Genomic DNA, 24282 nt, shown 5'->3' on the forward strand with positions numbered 1-24282 from the left:
TAAATTAAAATCAGGGAACTGAAATTACAGGACAGATTGGAATATAACCTGATCAAGCAAATTTGTAAGAAAACAATTTCAGGTTTTGCTGTAGGTTTAAATGGAGTAATTGTGTCCTTACTGGGTTTGTCTTGTAAATTGAGATCAATGAAATTCATCCAGCAACAGCATGAAATCAATTGTAAAATAACGTATAATTCCCTCCCTATATTGTAAATTATACTTTGTTTGACATTAGTCACTGAGTTTTCCGTGCACTGGGGTGCATTTTCTTGTAACACATTTCCACATAATGCTTGTGGATCTGTTTCTAATGTATTTGAGAGTGATCTGTTTTTCATGTCCACAATTACCTACATTTGATCTTATGCAAATCATGCAATCAAGCAAATGGAAAGCAAGGCATTGTTGCTAGAGGACCTTGACAAACAGTGGCTTTGTAGTTTTAAGAACCTCCTCCCTCTTTCAAATTCACGTTTGTATCCATAGCTGTTTGAATCCAGTGATCCATTATGAAATACTTTGAACTTGAAAAAGGAAAATATATCCCAAATTAGGTTGTGATGAATAATTGCAGTGATTATGATGTAATATGATTTTTATTGTTCAGTTTGTCATTTTCTGCTTCTAACATCTTAGAAATACTGCCTTCCCTATATTTGCTGGCTCATCCAAACTTTGAAGTCTATGGAGAGATTTTAATGATGGCAAAGCTCCTACCTTGAATGACATTGCTAAGCCTTGAATTTCTTTGTTTTCTTCTCCTGCTTACACAAACAAAATTTTTCTTTTTAGCCTTTATCCTACCTAAATCTTGGAGATTCCATTGAAACTTTCTATTTAGTAGTCAAAATACTTTGGTGTTAGTAAATCAAGATGAGGAATAAAGATTTTCTTTGAATCTGGTGACATATTGCTTTTTAAACATGTTTTATTTTTCAACTATTTTTTAAACTCTCCTATCCTTTCCTCCCCTTTCAGTATGTTTATGTTTATCTGATCTCAAATGATCTCTGTGCTCATATGTACTGGGTTTCCATTCCTTGCTGTTGGTTTTTTTTTTTTTTAAATTTACATGTTTCCCCGTCTTTTCTTCTTGCTTTTTCCATTTTTGGTACTGAGACACACAAGGTAACTTATACTCAATTGTTTTTTTCAGGGAGGGAAATAAAACATTTTCTCATCTTCCATTCTCTGAATCCTTGAAAAATTTCTTCCCTCTTCAAATTACACAAGCTATTTCCACAAACATAGGCCTGGCAGTAGTCTTATCAGCTACAGTCTGCATCAAACCCTGTACTGACAAGGAAAAGAGTGATCCACCATAAACACATGGAAAAGGAGAAATCAACTTTTTCTTTTCCCTTTCCTTGGGTTATATTCACTCTTCTTGGTGAAACCTTACTGTGTACTTTCAACTTTGAGAGAAGAAAGTATAATCAGTATCTAGGAGGTTATGAATTATACAGGTTCCATGATTAGCTTTCATCTATTCATTTTAGGATTGCTGAAAGTAAAATCCTTCTGGTCACTTGTTTGCCCACCCACAACATGAAATATGGAATACTTATGTCACAGACTTTGAGCTCCATCTGCACTTTTGTGGCTTCTCTTACAGCAGCTGCAGGGAATAAGGGGCCCAGGAAGGTGTACAGTAAGGAGGGCAATGCAGCCAGTGCAGTACATGGAGTTTCCCTGCGTGCTGAGCCAGCCTGAGCACCTGCTCTGGAGTGTGCTTTCCCCCTCTCACTGACTTAAGCACTGCTTAACCCTTGTAGAATCAGTCCCATTATGTTGATTAAACATGTCACTGTTACAGGCATTCACTTGATGATTTTTTTTTAGCTGCTGCATTTTTTTTTTTAACTCACACTCTGCCATGTGCTCCATAGAACAATACCAATGAGTGATACAGTGTTTTCAATAAAAATGCACAAGTTCATTGTCTTCTTATACAGAGTGGAGCAAATCAGAAGAAATTTCATTCCTGCAGGGACTGAAGGTGTAATATGAGGGTAAAACTAATAAGAGAGAAGTTGGGTCTATAACATTTCTGCTTTGGTGGTGTCTTTGTCATCCAACCAGAGTTTTTAAATTTTTGCTCAGAGATATGTTGTAAAAAAATATAGTTTGATACTTTTGGGTTCTGAAAATGCTACTTTTTATTATGTCTTACAAAAGCACAGAACTTTTCTGAAATATTGAAAATTTGTGTCTATTGAACAAACACTTTACCTGTATACCTTATGCTGTTGCCAAAACCTCAACTCTAAATTCCTTTTTAAAAGGAAAATTTGCTTAAGTCTAAGATATGTATTTTAATAAAAAAAGAGATCAGAAAATGCTAGAAAATGATGTCTTCTTTCATGCTATAATTTTTCTATCAAACATTCCTTTATTAATATAGGGAAGAATATATTAACTTTTAGAATATTTATTCAGCAAAAATTATACATTTTATTCACCATTTTCTGCAGTAAATTATACATTTTACTCACCATTTTCTGCAGTAATTCAAATTCAATATAGCTTCAAAATTAATACCCATTGAGCAGTTGTTTTCCTATAGCATTAGATGGGTTATCTTTACTGAAATATATTTTATGAGTGTTTGGTGTTCATGCAGCTGAAGACAAACAGGCAAAGACAGAATGGATCAGTATGAGTAGTGACAACTCTGAGCTTCCTTTGTGTTCATGCTTGTAGGGAAATCTGCATGGAGTGAATTGTATGTATTGATGCTTGTCATTCTTGTTTCATACAGCACATCTTAAAAATATATATAATGCAGCTGTGTTAAAGAACCTGTATTTGTTTTTCCATTAATTTAATTTGATTTGATTTAATAATCTCAAATGTGTTCATTTGCCACTGTGGCAAATTGATGTAGTATGTAGCACCTGAAAATCTCATTTCTCTTTTTTTTTTTTTTTTGGCTTGGTTGGTGTACATTCTGGGGTAAATGAAGTACAGTGGGGTTATCTCAGCCAAAGCACTCTCCACAGATCTATGGGTAGTGAAAATTTGCATGTCTGCTACTAAAGAACCAGTACCTATTCCTCTGGGGCAAACCCGAAACTTTTAAGACACACAGGTCCCCTTTCCTCTTGATTTTCCGAACTCACTAGTGTCTGAAAACTATAGGAAAGCCAGTTAAAATGAATACACCACATAAATTCCTATTCTTTCCTTGCCCTAGATTTGGCAGTTTTCACACCGCACCAGTTCCTGCTCACTGCCTGCACACTTGCTGGCTGTACAAACAGTTCCCAGGTCACCTTGTTTACAGCGCAGCTGCCACCATCTCATGTAGATGCCCCGGTCCTGACAGTTTTGGATTCTAGAACAATACATGTACAGTAAGTAAGGATTTCTTCTTTCCTGACAACACAATAGTGCATCAGTTTATTCAAGAATTCCAGTGAGTTCAATCAGGGGAAGAGTTTGTGACATAAAATTAAATTTATTATGATTAAATGCATAGAAGTGATTAGTTTAGTGGTTCTGTGAACCTTCTGATTATCACTTGCCAACTTAATTTCCATTTTGTCTTTACGCAATCAGTATAACCTACATATGGGCATAGCCTCTGCAAACTTCAGTGCAGGAAATGTTCTGGTGATATGCCCCTTTTGTAGCCCCTGCTTTGTGTGTAATCATTTATCTACTGAGTACAAATACTGCATTAGAGGTATGGCTTAGATTTATTTTTATGATTGCACAACTGGGTTTTCGAATTCTCAAAATAGACCCCATGAAGTCCTCTGTACAAAGCCTTAAATTTTTCAGCATGGTCTGAATCTTTATTTGGTCTGGTCATAATCATATTTTGCTTCTATTTGCAGATGGAAAGAACCAGTAGAAGTAAATGGAATCCTAGATCGCTATATAATTTATATGGCCACCAATGAGCAGAATTTTACAAAGTGGAATGTAATCTATAACAGCACAGAACTTTTTCTGGATTTTACTATTCCGCAGCTTTTCCCGGGTACTGAATACCTCATAAAACTAGCTGTAAGTTTTAAAGATGTGTAGTAGAGGTGTAAAATGGTGAAAATGATTCTGACTTTGTTAGCATCTTAATATTTAATGGTTCTTGTGTCCACTTTGTTTAACCTCTTCGTTTTGAAGCTAAGGTGGGTGAGCAAAGTAGGTTTTTTTGTTTCAAAACAGATTCACAAAAATGTGTATGTAATTTAAATACAGGTTTTCTTCAAGGGTAAGTTGGATAACTAATAAAGAATTGAGCAGAAATATATGAAATGCTTTTAAAAATTTCCTTGGACCCAACTTACAAGAAAACATTGAAGGTTTTTAAAAGTGTCAACCTTTCGCATTTTGTACTGTATAATTTGTTCTTTCATCCTTTCCTTCTGTATGTAGAAGGAAATAGCAGAGAAGCAGAGTTCAGTGTGGAGCAGCAGTTTGTGTATTCAAAACATTTTAAAAGACATTAGTGTTTTCATTGCATTTCTTTATCATTGGTTTTATTTTGTGATGAAAGAGAACAGCTTCTTCACTAACAAAACAGGAAAATATGTGGATAAAAGGAGAAGATTGTCCCTTGTTTTAAGCACATTGTTCATTTTACAACAATACCTATATAAGGATATTTGCTTTGATAAATGCCATAGAAAAATATTCTGCTCTTGATTATGAATAAATTTACATTTATGTAGACTAGATATGCATTCATTTTTTCTTAACATGCTCTTGAATGTTCTAAATATTATACCACAAAAAATAATCTACCTTCAGGTAATGATAAGGATCTGACTTGAACCTGAAAAAAACAAGGATATTCAGTCTAATTAAAGCTTAGATTCATGTTGAAATTAATTCATTTGTGCCTAGATATTTCAGCATAGTAAATTGCTTAGCATATATAATAGCACCATGTCCAAAACTAAGGCAGTGCTTCAATAAGCATTTTATGCTTAGATTTTTAATTTATTCTTTACAAAAGAATTTGTGCTGTCCCTCACTGTGCCACAGCTTTTTCTCTGCTCCTGCCCAACTTCTGTGCATGGGGGCACAAGGGAAGAGCATCAGGGAAGAATTAACAGCTACAGTCCAGAGACCACCTGGGACTGCTTTTGGTGGCTCTGCCTTGGGATACGGGAGGAGGTGTTGTGTGCATCTTGGTTTTGTTTCATCAACATGCACAGATTTCCTAGATGTTACCAAATAAATTTTTAGGAACCATTTCTTCTCTATATTTTATTTTTCATTCCTTTGTAAATTTTTAATCCTCCTTAATATTTGCATTTAATCAGAAAGTAGCAAAAGATAATTTCTTCTAGTGACAAAGATAACCAGATTTGCCTGGATAAAATGCAGTAGTCTGTGATAGGTGAATTAGAAGATCTAAATGTCCTTGCAGCTTTGAAAATGATAAAAGTGCATGAAATGTTCAATATCTTTGAGGTGCAATAGCTTTCTTGAAACATTTGGGTCCATCATATACAGAACTATTTAGACTGGTTTGAGAGAAATGTACTATTACAGGCTTACAAGTTATGAAAATTAAACATGGCCAAATGTTACTTGTTTATGAAAGGAAAAAACTCCGAATATAAAATAATCCCAACAAAAACCAAATCCACAAAAAAATTCAAATCAAGTATACACACCTGGAAAAAATTTAATTATTTAGTGTTTCATATATTATTTAACTGAATTTTAATAAAACTTAAGAATAAAAATACCCCAAACAATCATCAACAGTGAAAGATGTAACTAAATTTTTCCTCTTTTTTTTTTGTTAGAATGAAATATTTCTATCAGTTAGAACCTTTTCCTTGTTTCACAGTTACTATTAACTTTGGTTTGTATCCACTCAAAAATTGGTTTTGGTTTCTGTGTTGAGTTATCAAAAATTGCATCTTGACCAGTGGAAGCAGGAGCTTCACACCTCACAGGCTGTTGCCTTTAACTTTTGTATGAAAGGTTAATGTTGCTACACTGAAGAGAGGTAGAAAATATTTATTTTTGCATGCTGTTACCAGTTTTCAGAATTGATTACTGCCATTTAATATGCAGCAATTTTATTCATAAATGAGTACAACAGGTTTTGTAAGCAAATCTAATGCTTCTTTCCTAAAAGTCAGCCAAGAAGACATAGGGTCATGTCTCCATGGATTAGTGCAAAGGAACTTCCTTTTGTTCTGTGCATGCTCTGAGCTGGGTGAGTGAGAGCCAGGCCAGTCTGAAAGCAAATGTAAAGTTGGAAGGTTGCCTTTAGTAGCCAGGGTGTCACTCTTCTTTGTGACTGAAGTGCTTTTGTGATTGGACTGTTAAGCCAATATCTCCTCAGGATGCTGCAGTGTGGGTAAGCTGGCTCAGGTCCTGGGGGGAGTGTTGCTGTGTGGTGTCATTGGATGTGCTTTGCATCTGTCCTTTGGCTGTCCAGTTCCTGCGGTATTTTTGCAAATTTCACCTGAAATCTGTTTCTCAGAGTGACAAAATGGGGACTCAATCTGGGTGGAGATTTTCATGGCTTTGAGAATCACTGGATGTGATAGCCAGATGTCCAGTCCATTTAGATACACTAATCTAAAATCCCCCTACCTAAAATGCAGATGAGCTCTCTTTTTCTGATTTTCATTAGAAGAACCAGAAACTTCATGTCCCAGCAAATTTCAGAGATTCAAAAATTGAGCTGTGTGAAATTCAAGAAATAAATGAATGGAAGGGCTGCTGTTACCAAGCCCTTAAATGAAACACTCTCGGCTGCTGAAGTAGGCCTGGTGGAAATTAATTAGTTAGTCAGTAAGGAATAAATGGAAAAGAGGCCTTCCAGAACTGCTCTTTTTGGCTTCTTTATGAAGCCTGTGGAAGTGGAATCATTCAAAGATTACTCTGCTTCTCCTGGAAGGATAATTTTCTGAAATATTTTACTTAGCAAAGTGCTAATAGTTACTTGAGCATCCATCTGAACTGATGGTGGGTTTTGGGTTATTTAATAAACATTATCGTGTTTAGAGTAAATGCCATTTTTTGGATGTTCCCAAAACTGAGATTGCATTCTTTCATCTTTACCTGGTAGCTCAGACTGAACATGGAGTCATTCCTTAGTTGTATTGGGAATGTAATTTCCAGTGATATCAAAATAATCTTTATGTATAAAAGAACCTCTTATTTACAAACAATACTTTTTTTTACCCTTGGAGTTAGTATACAGTTTTGGAGGGCATAGGGAATGTGCTTGACTGCTCTCTGATTTGAAAAACAATGGGGAATGGGAAACTGAAGCTAATCCTTTAAAATAAAATGTAACAGATTGAGAGAAATGTTTTGTTCCTGGAGATCTGAAGAGCAAGATTCTTTGCTGATGATCCACTTGTCCACTTTAGTACATGAACAACTTAGAAAAACACAGATAATAATCCCTTAAGTTTTATGTATGTCCAAATGTAAATATTTGTTGAATTTGGGGTTTTATTAATTTTATAATTAAATAAAACCCTAAAAAATAAGCAATAACCTAACACAAAGATCTTTCAATCCAGTAGCAATATATACATATGTATATATTTGTATGTTTTTTAATGTGTGTAGTCTTGTCATCAGCATTAGTGCAAATAATTGGCAAAGCATCACATGGACCACAACTGTGTACATGTAAAACTTTAAAAGCCTGTTATATAGAGTGATATGCACTTTTGCCTGCACATTGTATTATTTCATAGCCCAAACAAAATACAAAAATTGTGTGGTTAGCATTTTGTTATCTGGCAGCTTAAATACAAACTACTTTACTTTATTTTCCATAAACATGTAATAATAACAACTAATACACACTGGTTTATAATAGGGTGGTTTTTCACTATTATAATTGCACATGCTCTGAGTGCTGTTGTGAAGTACAGAAGAATGTTTTAGCTATAGTATGCCTAAAACCTCAAGTATGAGTATTATACATCCTCTTGTTATTTAAGAAAAGAGGTAAACAAATCTATGCTAAGGAAAGGGTCTTACATGAAAATCACAGGCTTACTAAGTTGAGATGTGGAAGAATAATGAGACTTAGGCAAAAAAAAAAAATTGCTAAAATTATTGGTACTACCTTGAAAGGTGTTTATTTGTTCTGATTAATATTTTAAGGCTTGCACTGGAGGTGGGTGTTCTGTAAGCGAAGCCAGCACAGCTATAACAGATGAGAGCACACCAGAAGGGGTTCCTGCTCCAAAAGCCCAGTCCTATGCATCTGACTCCTTTAACATCTCCTGGACTAAGCCTGAGTATCCGAATGGTAAGTGAACTCTTTTAGCCTCAAGTTAAAAAGATGATTAGTAAAGGTAAATTAATATTCTAAATGGCAGCTTATATGTGGTGCTTAATTTTTAATGATCATTTTAGCACATAAAATACCTGAGATAGTATCATTGTCTGCAGCTGGGAGATTGTGGTTTTCAGCCCAACGTGCTGTTTCAGTGGCTCGAAAGTGCTCCCTTTTGATAGTTCTTGTGTACTGCATCTCATTGTTCAATGTTTTCCAGGGCAGCTGAGCTGAGGAACAGGCATTCTTGGAGAATATTGGTCTAGGATGTTTATTTCACTCTCCAATAAAACATTAATTTTTTAAAATTAATTGATATGTAATAATAATTAGATTTGTGTTCTGCATGCTCATCATATAGTTGTACTTTTCTATGGCTGTGAAAGTTAAACAATATACTTTCTTTTGTTTAGAAACGTTTTCTATTTTGAAATGTCCATGTGTAAAACTTCTGGACAAATGTTACTTTTCTAGTGGGGTTGCACGGTATCATTTACCTTGGAATTTGGTCTGATTTTAGCAGTTTAAATCACTGCTGCATGCATTATAATAAAATCAGAGTGATGCTATGTAGGAATCACTAAATTTGAAATATCAGAAATGTTTTTCTTCATTGACTTATGATATTATTTCAATATATAGAATTATTTCTCCCAGTGGTTTCACATAAATTTCATTTTTCCTGCAAGTTTTTTTCCCACATTCAGTTGTGATAAAGCACATCCTACTTGTTCAACTTCACTAAAGACATTTTAAATGATTCCCCCAGAAGTGGTGATTGTATTCTGTAAGGTCTTACATTAAATTTAGAAAGAAATAAGAATATGTCACCTGTTAAATAATGTATTTGATAATTTATGATTCTTTTGAAGTCATTGTGGAAGATTTTGCTTCCTAGTCCCTTAGAAACTTTCTAACTCTGTTTCTAAAATCTCATCAGCATGTGTGGCAAAGGCAAGGAGGCAGGAGAAAGGGGAAGGGTAAGGGATGGGAGGAAATGGTGAGGATGGTCATGTATGTGGCTTAGTGCTAAAGTCTGAATAATTTTCCCTGAAGTAGACCTTTTTTTTGCAGTTAGTTTCAGGGCCTGATCTTGTTATCCTTGCATTGTGAAAAAAAATCCAAACCATTTAGAGAGTGCTTTAACTAATCAAGGAAATATAAATATATATGTCCATATACCTATTTATACATGCATATCAACAGCACACAATAAAGGTCTAGAGTTTAAGAAATAAATTTTAGCAAGCTTCCTTTAAAAGAACTAATAGACAGGATGCATAACTGGATTTTGGGTATTGTAGCTTGTTAATACAGCATTTACTGTGTACAGCTTGGCTCTCCATTTAACTACAATAAACAGCAGTGCTGAGGATGTTGGTGCACCCTCAGCAAGTTTGTAGATGTTTCCAAATTGGGTGGGAGTGCAGGGCAGGACGGCTCTGCAGAGGGACTTGGACAATCTGGATCAGTGGGCTGAGGCCAGTGGTTGTGAGGTTCAACAAGGCCCAGCCTGGGTTCCGCCCTTGGGTCACAACACCACCAGGCAGTGCCGCAGGCTGGGAAGCTGCTGAGGGGAAAAGCACCTGGGAGTGCTGGTCAGAAGTGGCTGAGCTGCAAAAGTCAGGCTGTGCCCAGGTGGGCAAGAAAGCCAATGGCACCCTGGCCTGGATCATCACTGGTGTGGCCAGCAGGACCAGGGCGGTGATTGTTCTCCTGTACTCAGCACTGGTGAGGCCACACCTCCAATCCTGTCCTTAGTTCCAGACCTCTCACTATAAAAAAAGACATTGAGGTGCTAGGCTGAGTCCAGAGAAGGGTAACGGGGTTGGGAAAGAGGCTGGAGTGCAAGTCAGATGAGGGGCAGCTGAGGGAGCTGGGGGTGTTCAGCCTGGAGAAGAGGAGGCTGGGGAGATGTTATCCCTCTCTACAACTGCCTCAAAGGAGGGTGTAGCCAGGTGGGGGTCAGTCTCTTCTCCCAAGGAACAAGCAATAGCACAACAGGAAATGGCCTCAAGTCATGCCACAGAGGTTCAGATTGTGTATAAGGAAAAATTCCTTCATGAAAAGGGTTCCCAAGCATTGGAAAAGGCTGCCCAGGGAAGCAGTTGAGTCACCATCCCTGAAGGTATTTAGAAGATGCAAAGATGTGGCACTTTGGGACATGGTTTAGTGGTGGATTTAGCAGTGCTGGGTTAGCAGTTGAACTCAATGATCTTCAAGGTTTTTTCCAACCTGAATGATTCTGTGATTTATCTAGTAACGTATTTTCTTGTTCTCCAATTTTCTATTTCCATCCTTTCTCCATTTTCTTGAAAAGACTTTTTAAAAAACCCAGCAGCAAATAAGCTCTTAAAGTTTTGACTGAGCAAGTGCTTAATCAGGAAGGTTCGCATTGTTCAGTGACTTTGTTTTGCTTGTTCTCAGCACATCTTTTGGGCTGCCTTTTGGCCATATAATTTATAATGGCTGTGTCAGTGTTTTAAAACTGTGTAGGAGACTGAAAAATATCATAGTTGAGAAGAATAAAATTTGAGAAAGACCAGCAGAAGATACTTAGGTACTTTCCCTAAAACTTTCTTTCTTCAGCATTCTACTGGTGCATTCTTGATTTTTCTGGTCGGGTTTTCTTTTTTTTTTTTAATTTGTTTTTTTGTTTGTTTGTTTTTGTTTGTTTGTTTGTTTGGTTGGGGGTTTTTTTGGTTTTTTTTTTTTTTTTTTTTTTTGGTTTTTGGTTTTTTGGTTTGCCTTTTTTTTTTTCCAAAAGCTTAAAAACTGTTTCCTGCTTTGAACTGAGTTGGATCAAACTTGATGTGTTTCAGGCTGCTAAGCAGTGCTTTTCAAAAATACTGAGCTTGGCTTTGTTTCAGGTGGAAACCTCAGAATTGCAAAGATTTGCATATCATAGATTGTCATCTCCTTATTAGATCTCTGGAGCCTTTCCTTTCTCTCCTGCCTCCTTTCATTTGCTCCTGCTTGACAGATGCTACAGTTTATTTCCATGGGCTGAGGAGGCTTATCAGCTTCCAATGGGTGTGTGGGCTGGCTGCGGCTTGGACAGCACAGACTTTGCTATGCCCTCGTGATATATATGGGGTTCAGCTGCTTGCCGTGAATTAGAAAAAAATTAAGGAGAATTAAAATGCTACCCTGGAGGTCAGAGGTGGCAAAAAGGATTAAAGCGTGCATGGCTTCTTCATAAAGATGGCACAATGAGGGGAAACGAGCTTTGGGGTACAGGAACACCTAGGCCTGTGTTGTCCAGTTGTAGATATAGAACTTCAGGGGTATGGTTTTTTATTGAATTTAAGCCTTATTTACATTATATAGAGGGAAAAAAATAATGGAAAACTGGGAAATCAAGCACATAATTCTTTCTTGAAAGTTGCTTCAGAAATATAATTTATGCATTAAGTAGAAAAAAGACTTTTGAAAGATGGCATGTTGAATATATTTGAAATATTGATATTTTATTTTGTCTTATTTTCAATCCAGCAATAAAATGGTTGATGGGACATGGGCCAGATTCTGCCACTCTATACATACATATCACATATGTATGTAGATAATAAGTAGTATAGGCAATATTGACCATTTAGATGTGGGCAGTGTATGGAGAGACTTGTAAAATCATGTGTCATCAGATATTCTGCTTTGACCTTTCATTATTCTAGTGGCCTTAATAAACAATGGTCTCTTCTTCAGAGCACATCCATTATAATCTTGCCATATAGTTTGAGATCTGCTATTTTAAAATCCTTGAAAATTTTCCACTGAAAATTTTCCTTAGCTGATCAATTCTCAAAAGCTTCATTTTGTGTTCATGTCATAGATAAAGCCAAGTCTAAATCAGGATTGTATCTTCCAAGGCCATGTGGAATTTTAATGGAAACTAGTAGGTATAGTAAAAACTGATTTATAAAATTATTCAGTGAACTAAGCCAGTACTTGTTCTTGCAAATCCTTGTGCTTATGAGAGATGACTAGTGTTTGTAGTCAGTGAAATTGATGTAGGTGAAAGTATGTTTGCTTAAGATTTGACCTGTAGATTGCACCTTAAGAGTAAAGTGCTTGTAGTACTTTGGATTCCAAACCTCTTTAGTGTCTTGAATATCATTGACACATTATATGGTCTCACCCAGAGAGGGGAAAGGAGCAAGAAGATGATTTTATAACTTCAGTTTAAGTTTAATTTGCATTCTTGGATTTCTTTTCAATGGTGAAACATAATTGTAGTATAGACGATAGAGATTTTGTCTTCAGTGAAATCAAGATTTGACCTAGCTGCCTAGACTTCAAAACTATGAAGAAACTGCATCTCTTCATAGTGACCACATGTTCCTCAGGAAGCCTTGTAAATCACAAAAATGTCCTATGGTCTTAAATATTTTATGCATGATAAACTTCAGCAGTATCTAGCAAGTCTCAGGAAGTTTGTTAACTTTGGGCTAACTTTAAACTTTTACTCTGTATGTTTTGGAAGCCTATACTGGTGAAATAGGGAAGCAGAATTACTCATCCCTCGTGAAAATAGTTACTGCCTAATTTAGAAAAATGGCTTCATATCTCAAAAATGGACTATTAGATCATTTTTTTCTGAAATGTACTTTTTTCCTTTCTTTTCATACTGTAGTTTTCTCCATCAGTGTCCTACATGGTAAAGGCAGAAGTAAAAACAAGAGGTAATGGATCAGATTTTTGGAGACTATTGTTCTCTGATTGTACTGGGAGAACTAACAAAAGGTCACAGAGCTAAGCAACAAACTGCTCCTCAAGTGGGGATGCTGCACAGTGCTGTGGCTTTAGGAACTCTCTAAAACATTAATGCCAAGTGACCTGACGATGATTCATGCTGTTACCCTAAGTATCAAATGAATTAATAGTGATTTATTAGGCACTGATCTGGGCTCTCTGGCGACCAGTGACAGGACCCGAGGGAATGGCATAAAGGTGTCTCAGGAGGTTTAGGTTGGAGATAGGAAAAGGTTCCTCGCCCAGAGGGTGTTTGGGCACTGGAAGAGGCTCCCCAGAGAAGTGGTCACAGCACCAGCCTGACAGAGTTCAGGAAGTGTTTGTACAAGGCTCTCAGGCACATGGTGTGATTCTTGGGGTTATCCTGTTGGTCCCTTCCAGCACAGGTGGTTTTAAGATTCTAATCTATGGTACCTTAAGGGGTTAGTGCAACAGGTATAGTAGGTGCTTAGAGTTATCTCAGTGTTTGGCATTTTTTCCCTGTAAAACACATCCTTAATGCCAGCATTCACATTTTTCCTCTGAGAGGAACAAAATAGCCTAAAGTATATACCCACATATATAAGACTTGTTTATTTATTGTAGGAGAAATATGAACCATTCATGTTATTGCTTCACAAGCAACTAGGCACGGAAAGACAAGGGTTTTGCTTTAGAAACCTTGTCAAATGTGGTAAGATTGATAGTGTGAGATTTTCCAGGACCTCCTCCTGCACATCTCTGCTGTCTGAGCTGAGTTTAGCCTCTCACTTTTCTAGAAGAGAAAGGAATTGAGGAGTGTGTGAATCACTTTACCATACTCAGATCTTTAGCATATAAATCTTTTGAAGTGGAACTCTTTAAAGCTCAGCTAAACAGTTGTGTGTACACTTTTATTTATGATGCACTTCTCTGTTTTGTGGAGGGGAAAATATTTTTTTCAATTTCACATTGAATCTTCCTCAATATAGTTTCAAAAATTAATTTTTAAGGGAAGGAATGGTGAACTGAGCTATAGCTTTACAATAGATTTTGTTTTTATAATGGAAGGATTAGAAGGCATCCTCTGAACTAAAATCACTTCAAATTAATCCTATGACTTTGCATTTATTTGGCTTAAGATTTCTCATTGAAATAACTTTTAAAAAGGGAGATTATTCAGAAGTAAGAAAGATGGCAGAATAACCCTGAGAAAAAGTACTGCTCTGCAAGCTCAGTTTCTAAAGTCTAAGCAAATCTGTAAACCTAAGTTTTTAGTTCATTAAATTCAAAACACTCTGCAGGGTTTGTTATCCTACAATGTACCTTTGGAGGAACAGTTTTAGAATTCCTTATAAATGCAATAAGCAATCACTTGCAGTTTTAGTTAGTAATAGCCAGTTGTACAAGAATGACCATTCTTTCCTCTGTCTAAAAGTCTTGCTAATGTTTGAGTTTCCAAACATGTTTTCTTTCTGTAGATTGAATAGGCAAGGAGTAGTTTACTTCAGGAGTTTTTCTGCATATTGAGAAGGAAACAATAATCATTATTCTTTTGTCATTTCATTAAGAAAAGTGGGTAAAATTTTTCAACCACCCTACTCCTACCCCAAATTAATGAAGTATGTAGTTTGTTGGCAAAGCACTGAAAATATGAAGTAATTGTCATGAAGAATGAGTATGAAAAAGGTGTTTTGTGTGACAAAATTATTTGTTACTGATTCATTGTGGTTATAGCACTGAGCTGACCTTCCACATTTCGATTATTTTGAAGATTTTGTTTCTAAGTCTGAAGCTGTTAAGATGTGAGATGGTTTTTTGTATTGTTTGAAAAGCCATATGCAGAGTAGACTCTAAACCAGAGTTATCTCAGTTTTCTTCATTCCAAGGTGGTGTTGGCAGCCACTCAGAATCAAGTTTGTTAAGGGGTAATCTTTGGAATAGGGAAATTGTTTAAAGAGATGCAGTGCACTTGTGAGGTTTGCAGTAGTTAAAGATGGGAGAGTATGTGTCTTTTGAGTTTTATCTGCCCAGTCATGCTAAACAATATCTGCTCAATTGTAAACAGTTTGAAATACTACTACTACTGCCTTGGTGTCTGTAGCATTTGTTTTCTTCTAAATTCTGTAGTTTTTTGGTTACTAAGTGCTCTCATATTGTTTTATAGGTATTATTACTAGCTATGGATTATACATGGATGGTGTTCTGCTGCAGAATTCATCACAGCTAAGTTGTTATGCTTATGGGCTTGCTCCTTGGAGTCTGCATTCCTTCAGAGTCCAGGCATGTACTGCAAAAGGTTGTGCTTTAGGTCCACTGGTGAGTACCTTAATTTACATTCTGGGAATGTAATAAATGTCAGATGACAGTGAATATCAGAGTAAATGGTGATGATTCACTCTGGGCAGTACTAACCCATCTGGCAAAATGTGACATTTAAAAAAAAATCCTGTTTAAGAGCTGCTAAGGATTCAATAGGTCATTGTTAGGCACCATTCCAAAGTAGAACATAGGTACTGTGAGGGAAGACAAAAACGGAGGCTGAAACACACATTATTGAAATTAAATGGAGTTAATATGTTTGAAAGTGCAGGTGTGCTTTAACCAGATTTACAAGGATGTATATAAAGAAAGAGTTACTGTTCCAGTAATGAGCAAATTTCTAGCTGCTAGACCGAGAAGACTAAAGTTAATTTGAGAATTGCAGAAGCTAGAAGTGGCAACAGGAGCAAGGAAAATATGGTAATTCATAAAGCTTTTGAATGGAAGTATGTGATCAAAATATTATATTTGACAGATTTTAGCAGTCTTGTGTAACACCCTATTTTTTCAGGATTTGAGAATACAGGAATATTAAATTTGACAAATTTGTGAAAAATAGACGTCCTGAGGCTTTTTTATTTTGTTAAAGGTTTTTGGATATATAGCTGAACTGATATATCTAGTATGATTTCAAAGTATAGCTTGATGAATAACTAGAATCCTATCTACTGTGCTTGTTTTTGTTTTCAAGCATAGCTGAGAAAGAGGCCTGTGTTTATTCTGGGATTTAACTTTTTGTTTAATTCATCTTTATTTTTAGGCTTCTAAATTTGATTTTAATAAAAGAGGGAAGAAAAAAGAGGTTTGGGAGGGTTTTGTGTTTTTCTTTCTATTTTTTCTATCACAATTTATTTTTTATCAGGAAAGAACTTCCAGGTTTTATTTTTATGATATAATTTGTTAGTCACATTTCCAATTTTATTTCCAAGATTGCTTTCGTTCAAATGCCAGTAATGTTTTCTCTCTGCAGAAGACAACTAGACTTTATAACCATTAAACATTTTATGGCTTGCTCTACTTTGAAGAATATTTATTCTTAAAAGCTTGAATGGCTTTTTTGCCAGTTTTTCTTGTACATTTTTTACAACTTCACATATGCCCCAAAAGCAAACCTTGTTTTAAGGTACTTGATGTGCAATAACCTAATCCCTTGTGTTGGTAGTGATGCTTAAGACAACTCATTACCAAACTTTGCATACAGATGAAAGATGTAAGTTTTCAGTACTTCTGTCCTATCAAATATGCATCTAAAGGATAGAAGAGAACACCAGTAGTTACAGTTTAAAAAATATTTTTAGTAGTCTTTTTTTGACATTTCCACTGAAATACAGACTTGTAATTTGACTTTTGGAACAATTCAAAGGGGTTACTGTAGCTGATACTCATCTGCATCCCATGATCAGTACACAAACTTTTCCAGAGCCAGTGATCCATCTCTAATCACAGGAATTGAAGTACATCTTGATTTAGACTCACCTAAGTACTGCCAGAGTGTCAAAGCACTGGATCTTCATTTGATTTTTAAAAAAAGATTTTCATATCAATTATGGAGTAAATCCAATACCTAAAAAAAAGAAGAAGAATAAAAGAGAAACCCAGTGTTTTGCCTCTGCTCTAAATAGTACGGGAAACATTTCCCAGCAGTAAACTGATATGCTTCCAGCTATTTTTGTTGCTGATCTTGTGCTTAATGTGCCCTAATCGATCAGGGAACATCATGTGACATTCCCCTAAATATGGAATTTGTCCACCTTATATTCCTGAAGGTGGCTCTGAAGATCTTAATTAGTTATGAGAGCATTAGCTGTTACTCTATTTCAAAACCATGGTTTTGTTCAGCTTAGGTAGATCTTGTTTGACTTCTATTCTGTGACTATGATTTATTTTTAAGTGAGATGCAAATTAAGTAAATTAAGAAAGGCTGCATTTTAATCTCTTCCTATTACACCCAAGATAGTGCTTTTGTCTGTTCTAATTGTTTGAGTGTTTTGTTCCTAAGGAGGGATTTTTTTTTTTATTTAGGGCTAGTGTAACCTGTAATAGATTCTTTGGAGAAATTGAAGAGAACCCAAATTATGCTACTTTTGAGATGTGTTACCTCTTGTAAAAGTCTTATAAATAAGTAGAAATGTTCAACACTGAATATTTCTCATCTCAACCCACTGCTATTAAATTTAAATTTCAGGGTTTTAATAATATGTATGCTTGTACTTTTCCCAATATTATTATCCTATTCTATGATTTCTATGATTTGATGTCACTTATATGATACAAGAGTCTTTGTTTATTAAGTTATTAGTAAATACGTCTGAAAATACCATGGAGTGATGTAAAATAATATTTAGAAAAATAAGTGTGAAAAAGGTTTTCCGTGCCATATGTTTATATAGCACATCTTAAAAAAAAGCTGAAGACATAATACAGCTGTTGCAAGTGTTTAGGACATGATACAAATTTATATTATTTAAAGATTTTTTTAAATATTTTTCAGTAGAAAAACATAATTATTATTAATTTCTTCACATTTTTCATGTTTCTGATTGGAGCACCTGCATTTAGGAGCACTTTACGGGAAATTACTTTGTTTAGAAAGCACAGTTTAGTCAAGTCCTTCCATAAGGATGTTTTTGACTAAAATACCCAAGTAATCAATGTGGCAGTGATCCAATAAATCTATGAAGTACTTGTTTATCTTTAAGCATGTACTTTATCCTGTTGGCTTTACTGCAACTTATCACTTACTTTCAATATAAGAAAGTGTATAAATAGAGAAGCACATATGGAGGTATTGCTGCACATGGCACTTGTAAACAGTAAGCTGTCCAATCTTTACATCTGAAAAGTACAACATTCATATTTCAAGGACAGAGAAAATATGTTTGGTTATTTAGATGACAGAGCAGGTGTGGCAGATTAAAAATAGCATTTATTAGCACTCCCAAGAACCTGCAGCTGAGAGGCACTTACAGAGGTGTGAAACCATCTTATACCTTAGAAAACACCAAATAAATAACGTAGCAGAAACAAAATTGTCGCCATAAATAACATAATAACAAATTACTTTGTTCCATAGCACTGAATTTTTACTACAAGTTGTGAAATTTCAATAGTAAATATCTGTAATATTTAGTAAGTATTTATTTAGTTCTATGAGAAATCTTTCATATTCAGTTCATTATCCAGCTCTTTAATATTTTATTTTCTCTTAAAGATTTACTTTTTATTGCAACTTAATTTTATTAGGTGAATGGGAAAGTTAATTTAGGGAGCAGCCAATATTCCAGAAAGGAATTTTTGTCTGTTAAATATCTGTAATAATTTACTGCAGTGTTTAAATGCATGTTCCTTGCAGTTGCTTTTTAAACGCAGAAAGAGAAAGTTATGTGGTCTTCTGTTGCTGTTTCCATTCCTTACACTGAGATCGTACATCCACATGAGGTGGATGTAAAAATGATTAAATAATTTTAAAAATAATCTTTCATTCTTTTTCAGTATTTGTTTCCTGTTCCTTACAGTAGTCTCTATTAAAAGTAGGTTAGTAGCTGAACAGCTTCAAACAAATGTAGATGAAAGGACAGCAACATTAGGATTAACATTAAAAATTAGGATGCTGACAGTGTTAGTTACTTTTTCTTAATTAAGAAATACCTTTTCTTAAACTTTGCATCTTTCATTCCTCCTCTGTAACTATGGCACCAAATTCTATCTCCTGTTGAATTTGCAGGTAGAAGCTCGGACCATGGAAGCGGCCCCTGAGGGAATGGTTGATGTATTTACTAGTGTTGATGGGTCCAAAGAAGTTAAATTAAAATGGCTTGCCCCAAATAAACCTAATGGAAAACTGACCTACACAGTCCTTGTCACTGGTCTGTTCTATGCTGATCAAGGTATAATTTTCCCTTCATAATAAGTCTAATGATAACATTAATATTCCATTTATTTAAAAAAAATTCTTTAGCACTAAATTTTTCTACTTTTTTGGTTTTCCCTGTGCCATTGATTATTTTAGAATTATCAATTTTTATTTAAGAACTGTGGCTTTGATTTATGGTGCTTTACATTTGTACAAACACATAAATTGCCAAATAAAGATAAGCTCTCTGCACTCATTTAGTCTCTAGATATACCCACAGAGTCTTATCTTGCCACCTTCTCTCAGATAAGGAAGCTATGCTCACAAAATTTCAGTTAGTTTGCTTATATAAACCACTCGTGAGAGCTGGTCATAATATGGTTGATCATGGGTATAATTTCAAGAAGAAAGGGAAAGAAACCCAACTCTTTATTTCTATATCATAAACAGACTCAACATGAGATACAAAAGCCTGACAAGTAAGAGTTCCCTGCAGGTTGTTCTTTTGCTTCCACTGGTTTATGTTGCAGGTTGTTTCCTTTTTTTTTGCATCTTTTAAACTTAAACATAGCGATGTGGTCCTGGTTTAAAATGTTGCTAAATCAGAGCAGGCAGAGTTAGTGATGTCACCCCTATGTAAAAGCCTAGGGCACCAAAGAAGTAGATGGACATTTTTTCCAAATGTATTACAAAACGTCCATATTTTTTAGCTGAAAGTAGAATGCCATGTCCTCTAATTATATAAATGTAAAGTACTTGGGCAGTGAATAAAAATGAATGTTCACAAAATAAGTATGACCATTTAATATGTCAATCTGAGCTATTAAGCATGCTCTAAGGTATAATAAATAATAAAATATTGTACACAAGTAATGTTTATGCATTTTACCTAACAATGTTGTCATTAATTTTTAGTGCACTTTAAACAGCATGATTGACATTAGGCAACTATAAAAATGTTTTCTTATGAGTATAATATGAAATTGTGGTTGAAAATAATGTTTGGATGACATTTCATCCTTCTATGTACTGTTCGCAATTTTAATGAATGTTGTAAATGCAGTAACAGATAGAGAATTGAATCGCTGATGACTGTATAACTCGCCTCTTCTTTTCTGTTCAGAATAAGACTGGTATGTTGCTTCCAGTAGTGGTGCTAAAGAGAGCATAGCTGCTGTAATTGCTGTCTTCTGCGAAGTACTTTGTAAATGAACTTGTTTGTGCGCTCTTTGGAGAAACACATTCACTGAGGAGGGTAACGTGTGGTAGGCAGTCTCAGCTGACCCCTCACAAAGGCGGTTGTGTCCCTGTTTTATGCAATGAAGGCTTTGATGTATTCTGCTGTGAAGCACTTGTAAGATTATGAGGAGAAGGAGTGATCAATATAAAGAAAAGGAGCAACATTTTGGCTGGACCAGTGACAGCAGAGCCATTTCCGCCAAGGCAGCGGGGTGAATAATGCAAAAGCCATATTCCCCTTGTGTTTAATCTTGCATTGTTTTTGCAAAGAAAATTTCTGCTTGCTTTCTAAGTCATGTCATCCTCGGTTGTCATCCCGTCTCTCAAACCATCAAAACGGTATTAAATGTTGCAAAGCTGTGCAGCTAGAGAACTTTCAAAAGTCAGAACCCATTTGCAGAGCAGCCGTTGTAGAAAATGTATTCTGTTCTCGGCAGAATTTTCCTTCAGTTCTTTCCACTGAGAAGTTTACTGATTTCTCCCAGTGGAATCTGCTGGAATTTATCGGTTCATGGTTGGCAGTCACAGATTAAGGTAAATGTCGATCCGTAATGACCCTCTACATGTTAGTATTGCAGTAAAGCTGGGCTTTTATGTCAAAGATATCGGAGAGGGAGCTATTACACATGACAGGGGTGATCAAGGGACTCCAGACCAAGGCAAGCATTATTAAATATTGACTAGTTCTGTGATTTATGTAGAGCTGGAGGAAAAAAGTGACTTTTTAACCATTATATATTCTTCAGCAACGAAAACCAGCCATTTATCTCCTGCTGGTAATAAAGAACAGAGTGCCTGCATATTTTAGTGGAGGGAAAACCTGGCCTTATAAATGAGATGGACTCTTTCATGATAACATTTCAGTTTGCTAATTGCCAAAAGCAAAACAGGCAAATTGGAAGCAATTATAAGAGTTGACTTGAACTGCCTGCTATGTTAGTTCAACTCAGGAGAGCTGGGTGGCGGTGGAAGAATCATTGGGGAATAGAACCCAGAAAATTTCATTACGTTTGTTCATTGTTGCTGAAACTTTGCTTTGCAATGCTAAAGAAGTTAGGAGTACTTCCCCCCAGAAGTCAGAGCTCTAGCAATTGACATTTAAGCTGGCTGTTTTGGGGTTATGCAGGAAGGAAATTAAGCATTAATTCATCAAGCTTATATAAGACATCATCTGTTCACAATATTTACACAAAGTTTATTGAATTGTCTGATGGCTAATTGGTATTTTCTTGACATAATGAGCAACTGTATTTCATCCTTTGCTGCAACGTCTGTTAAAGAGGTAGGGATTAAAATGTAAAAAGGGAAGAGGGAATTAACCTAGAAGGTGAATATAAGCATCCAAATGGCTGCATCTATCACTCAAGTTGGTGGCCTGCTCAGGAGTACCTTAAGTGTCAGTTTGGGAAGCAGTGACCCCACTGATACTAGATAATTTTTTAACATCTCTCAAATGAAAAATCTTTAAGATAATTTTCATTAATGAAAACTCTAGCTTCTGGTAGGAATGTGAGTATTTAATAGACAAACATCATTTCCCAAACAGTGCAGTCACCTTCTCTTATTAAGAACAAATTTAACTAACTTCTGTTGCAAAACACTGCAAAGATTATTAGATGTAAAGATAATATCTATTAGGAAGGAAAGAGAGATGTAGAAGATTGTCTGGCCAAGTCATTCCAGCCCATGACCTGTTTTTATTTGAAAATAGGGATACTCAATTACAGAATTCTAAGAACTGCTTAAGAAAAGTCCATCAGATAGGAAGAATATTATTAGAAAAACCCACAAACATATTTTGGCAATACTTTTATGAAAATCTAGTATTTTTGTACTTTATTTAGATATCTGTTTTGAAGTAAAGTAGAATTAGAAAGGATTGAAGCTAAAGGAACTTGAGTGAATATTTAAGTATATCAAGACATGTTGCAAAGGTATCTATGATTTGATAACATGGAGATTATTATGTTTGATGAAAGAATTGGATTCATTATATCAGTATCTTTTTCAACTTTAGCTTAGCTATGTGGGGCCTAGAAGGTCTACGTTTGAATCTAACATATCTCCTTGGCCTTTTTTTTTCTCTTAAATTAAGAAACAGTATTCCTCAGAGGGGTGGATTTAAGAGGTACAGACGTTTTGAGGAGTGGAAATCCTTCTGCATAAGTATAGCCCCTGGACAGGGCAAAGGAACACACTATGAGAGCACGATTTTTTCTAATGCACATTGTATTTCTACATTTTTGCACTGCCATCCCTAATGTATATTGGGAAACTCTGTTTGATGTGTTGTTATCTTATCAGTGCCCTACTATAGCATATGGTATGTTGAGATAGCAGGTCGATGACATGGAAAGTGTTTAAATAAATTGTAACTTAACACTTTCTCTGTCATGAACCTGTTATTCCAACACTGTAGAGGCACCAGCTGATCTCATGCTGAATATCCTATGGCTCTTCCTAGGCTTAGCAACTTTCCTTGTCCTGTTCCAAATCCTTCAAATTTCACATCCCTAGGTCTCTGTCTGACTGTCTTAATATTTGATTACACTGCTTTTCCACCAAATGGCTCTGCCATTCATCATGTTTGTTTAAGATACCATATAACTTCTCATCCATCTGCTTTTAAAAATATGCACATCTCATACCAATTCAAGAGAGCAGCCTGACAGTTTATTGGTTATTTCCATGTTCAGATAAGTTGTGTTTAATTCTAGACCTTTTTTTCCTAATGGGGCCAGATCATCTTAAATAATTTGCAAAAGATTTAAAGTTGCTGTGGGATTTCTTTGGAATGAAGAAAGTTTGTCGTCTTACAGTAAAAACAAAATACTGTAAAACAAAATACTTCAGCGAAGGACACGTTTAGTGAATCAAAGCAAGAAATAATATTTTAGCTGTAATGTTTCTACATTCTGACTTTTGACTTAATTCTGACTTTTGATTCCAACATGAATGTTTTGTAATGCATAGCCTGTTTTTTCATTGCTGTTTTTTTCTGTTACTGCTGATACTACTTTTTATTTTAAGATGATGGCTTGGCAAGGTGTTGGTATATAGTGTGTATCTGTTAACATTATCAATAACCAAATTGAAAGTCAAGCAAATACTATCACAAACTGGTGGAAAAGGTCACTGCAAGTGTGAAGTGTAATTCAGCAGGAGGTAGTTTGGATTGTCTGATAGTGGAGGGTACTTATAATGGATTTTTCCACAGTTTGGCCATGATTTAACAATGTATTCAAAGGAAGTACCTGTATCAATTGGCCTTCATTTTTTAATTCAACTCTTCATTTTTTCTTAAAACCTTTCTCTGTGAAAGTGCTTGTTAAAAAACTGGAAGGAGCTTTATTTGGGCTGCTTTGCCATTCTGTTCCGTATAGGTATGTTCTAGTTTTCCAGAAAAGTATTTGTTTCTAGCAAACAGCATATGGAGATCAAACAGGACTTCAGGAATTGAGGGCTCTGTCCCAGTTCTGCAGCGCTCAGGCTCAATACAATGTAATGAAATGTTGCTTTGCCTCAAGTCATTTAAGGCCCAGTACTTGCTTGGGAGGAGCCTTAAAGAGGAATTTGGTTTGCAATTGGTTGTTCCAAGCCATAAAATACTAATGCTACCAGAGCACAAGCAGCTTTTCCCTCTTCAAGAGTAGTTAAAGTTCTTGTTATCTGATACACTTCCAGTTCTCAGAGGACTTGAGAGGAAAGAAAGGTGACGGAGTCAGGCTTATTTCCCTCAAGTAGTTTCCTCATTCATTCCTATTTATTCCCAGGTTTGTTCAGATAGAATACAGGGTCATTTTTAATTGCATCTGAGTGTCTGAAATTAAGTTCTAGGACAGGAAGAATCAGGTATTACCTCTTTCCAGAGGAG

The 24282-nt window shown here is 35.6% G+C and overlaps 1 protein-coding gene across 8 annotated transcripts in view; it reads left to right on the forward strand.

Moving 5' to 3' along the window:
• Nucleotides 1-24282, forward strand: part of USH2A (usherin) — a 382808-nt gene that overhangs the window by 190127 nt on the left and 168399 nt on the right. For all 8 annotated transcript variants that reach the window (XM_074537084.1, XM_074537083.1, XM_074537085.1 and 5 more), the window contains 5 exons: nucleotides 3200-3359; nucleotides 3846-4017; nucleotides 8110-8257; nucleotides 15162-15313; nucleotides 19041-19203. In XM_074537084.1, the coding sequence (XP_074393185.1) occupies nucleotides 3200-3359; nucleotides 3846-4017; nucleotides 8110-8257; nucleotides 15162-15313; nucleotides 19041-19203 (795 nt within the window). The remainder of the gene's footprint in view (nucleotides 1-3199; nucleotides 3360-3845; nucleotides 4018-8109; nucleotides 8258-15161; nucleotides 15314-19040; nucleotides 19204-24282) is intronic.

The sequence above is a fragment of the Zonotrichia albicollis genome, chromosome 3, assembly GCF_047830755.1.
Source record: "Zonotrichia albicollis isolate bZonAlb1 chromosome 3, bZonAlb1.hap1, whole genome shotgun sequence".
NCBI lineage: Eukaryota > Metazoa > Chordata > Aves > Passeriformes > Passerellidae > Zonotrichia > Zonotrichia albicollis.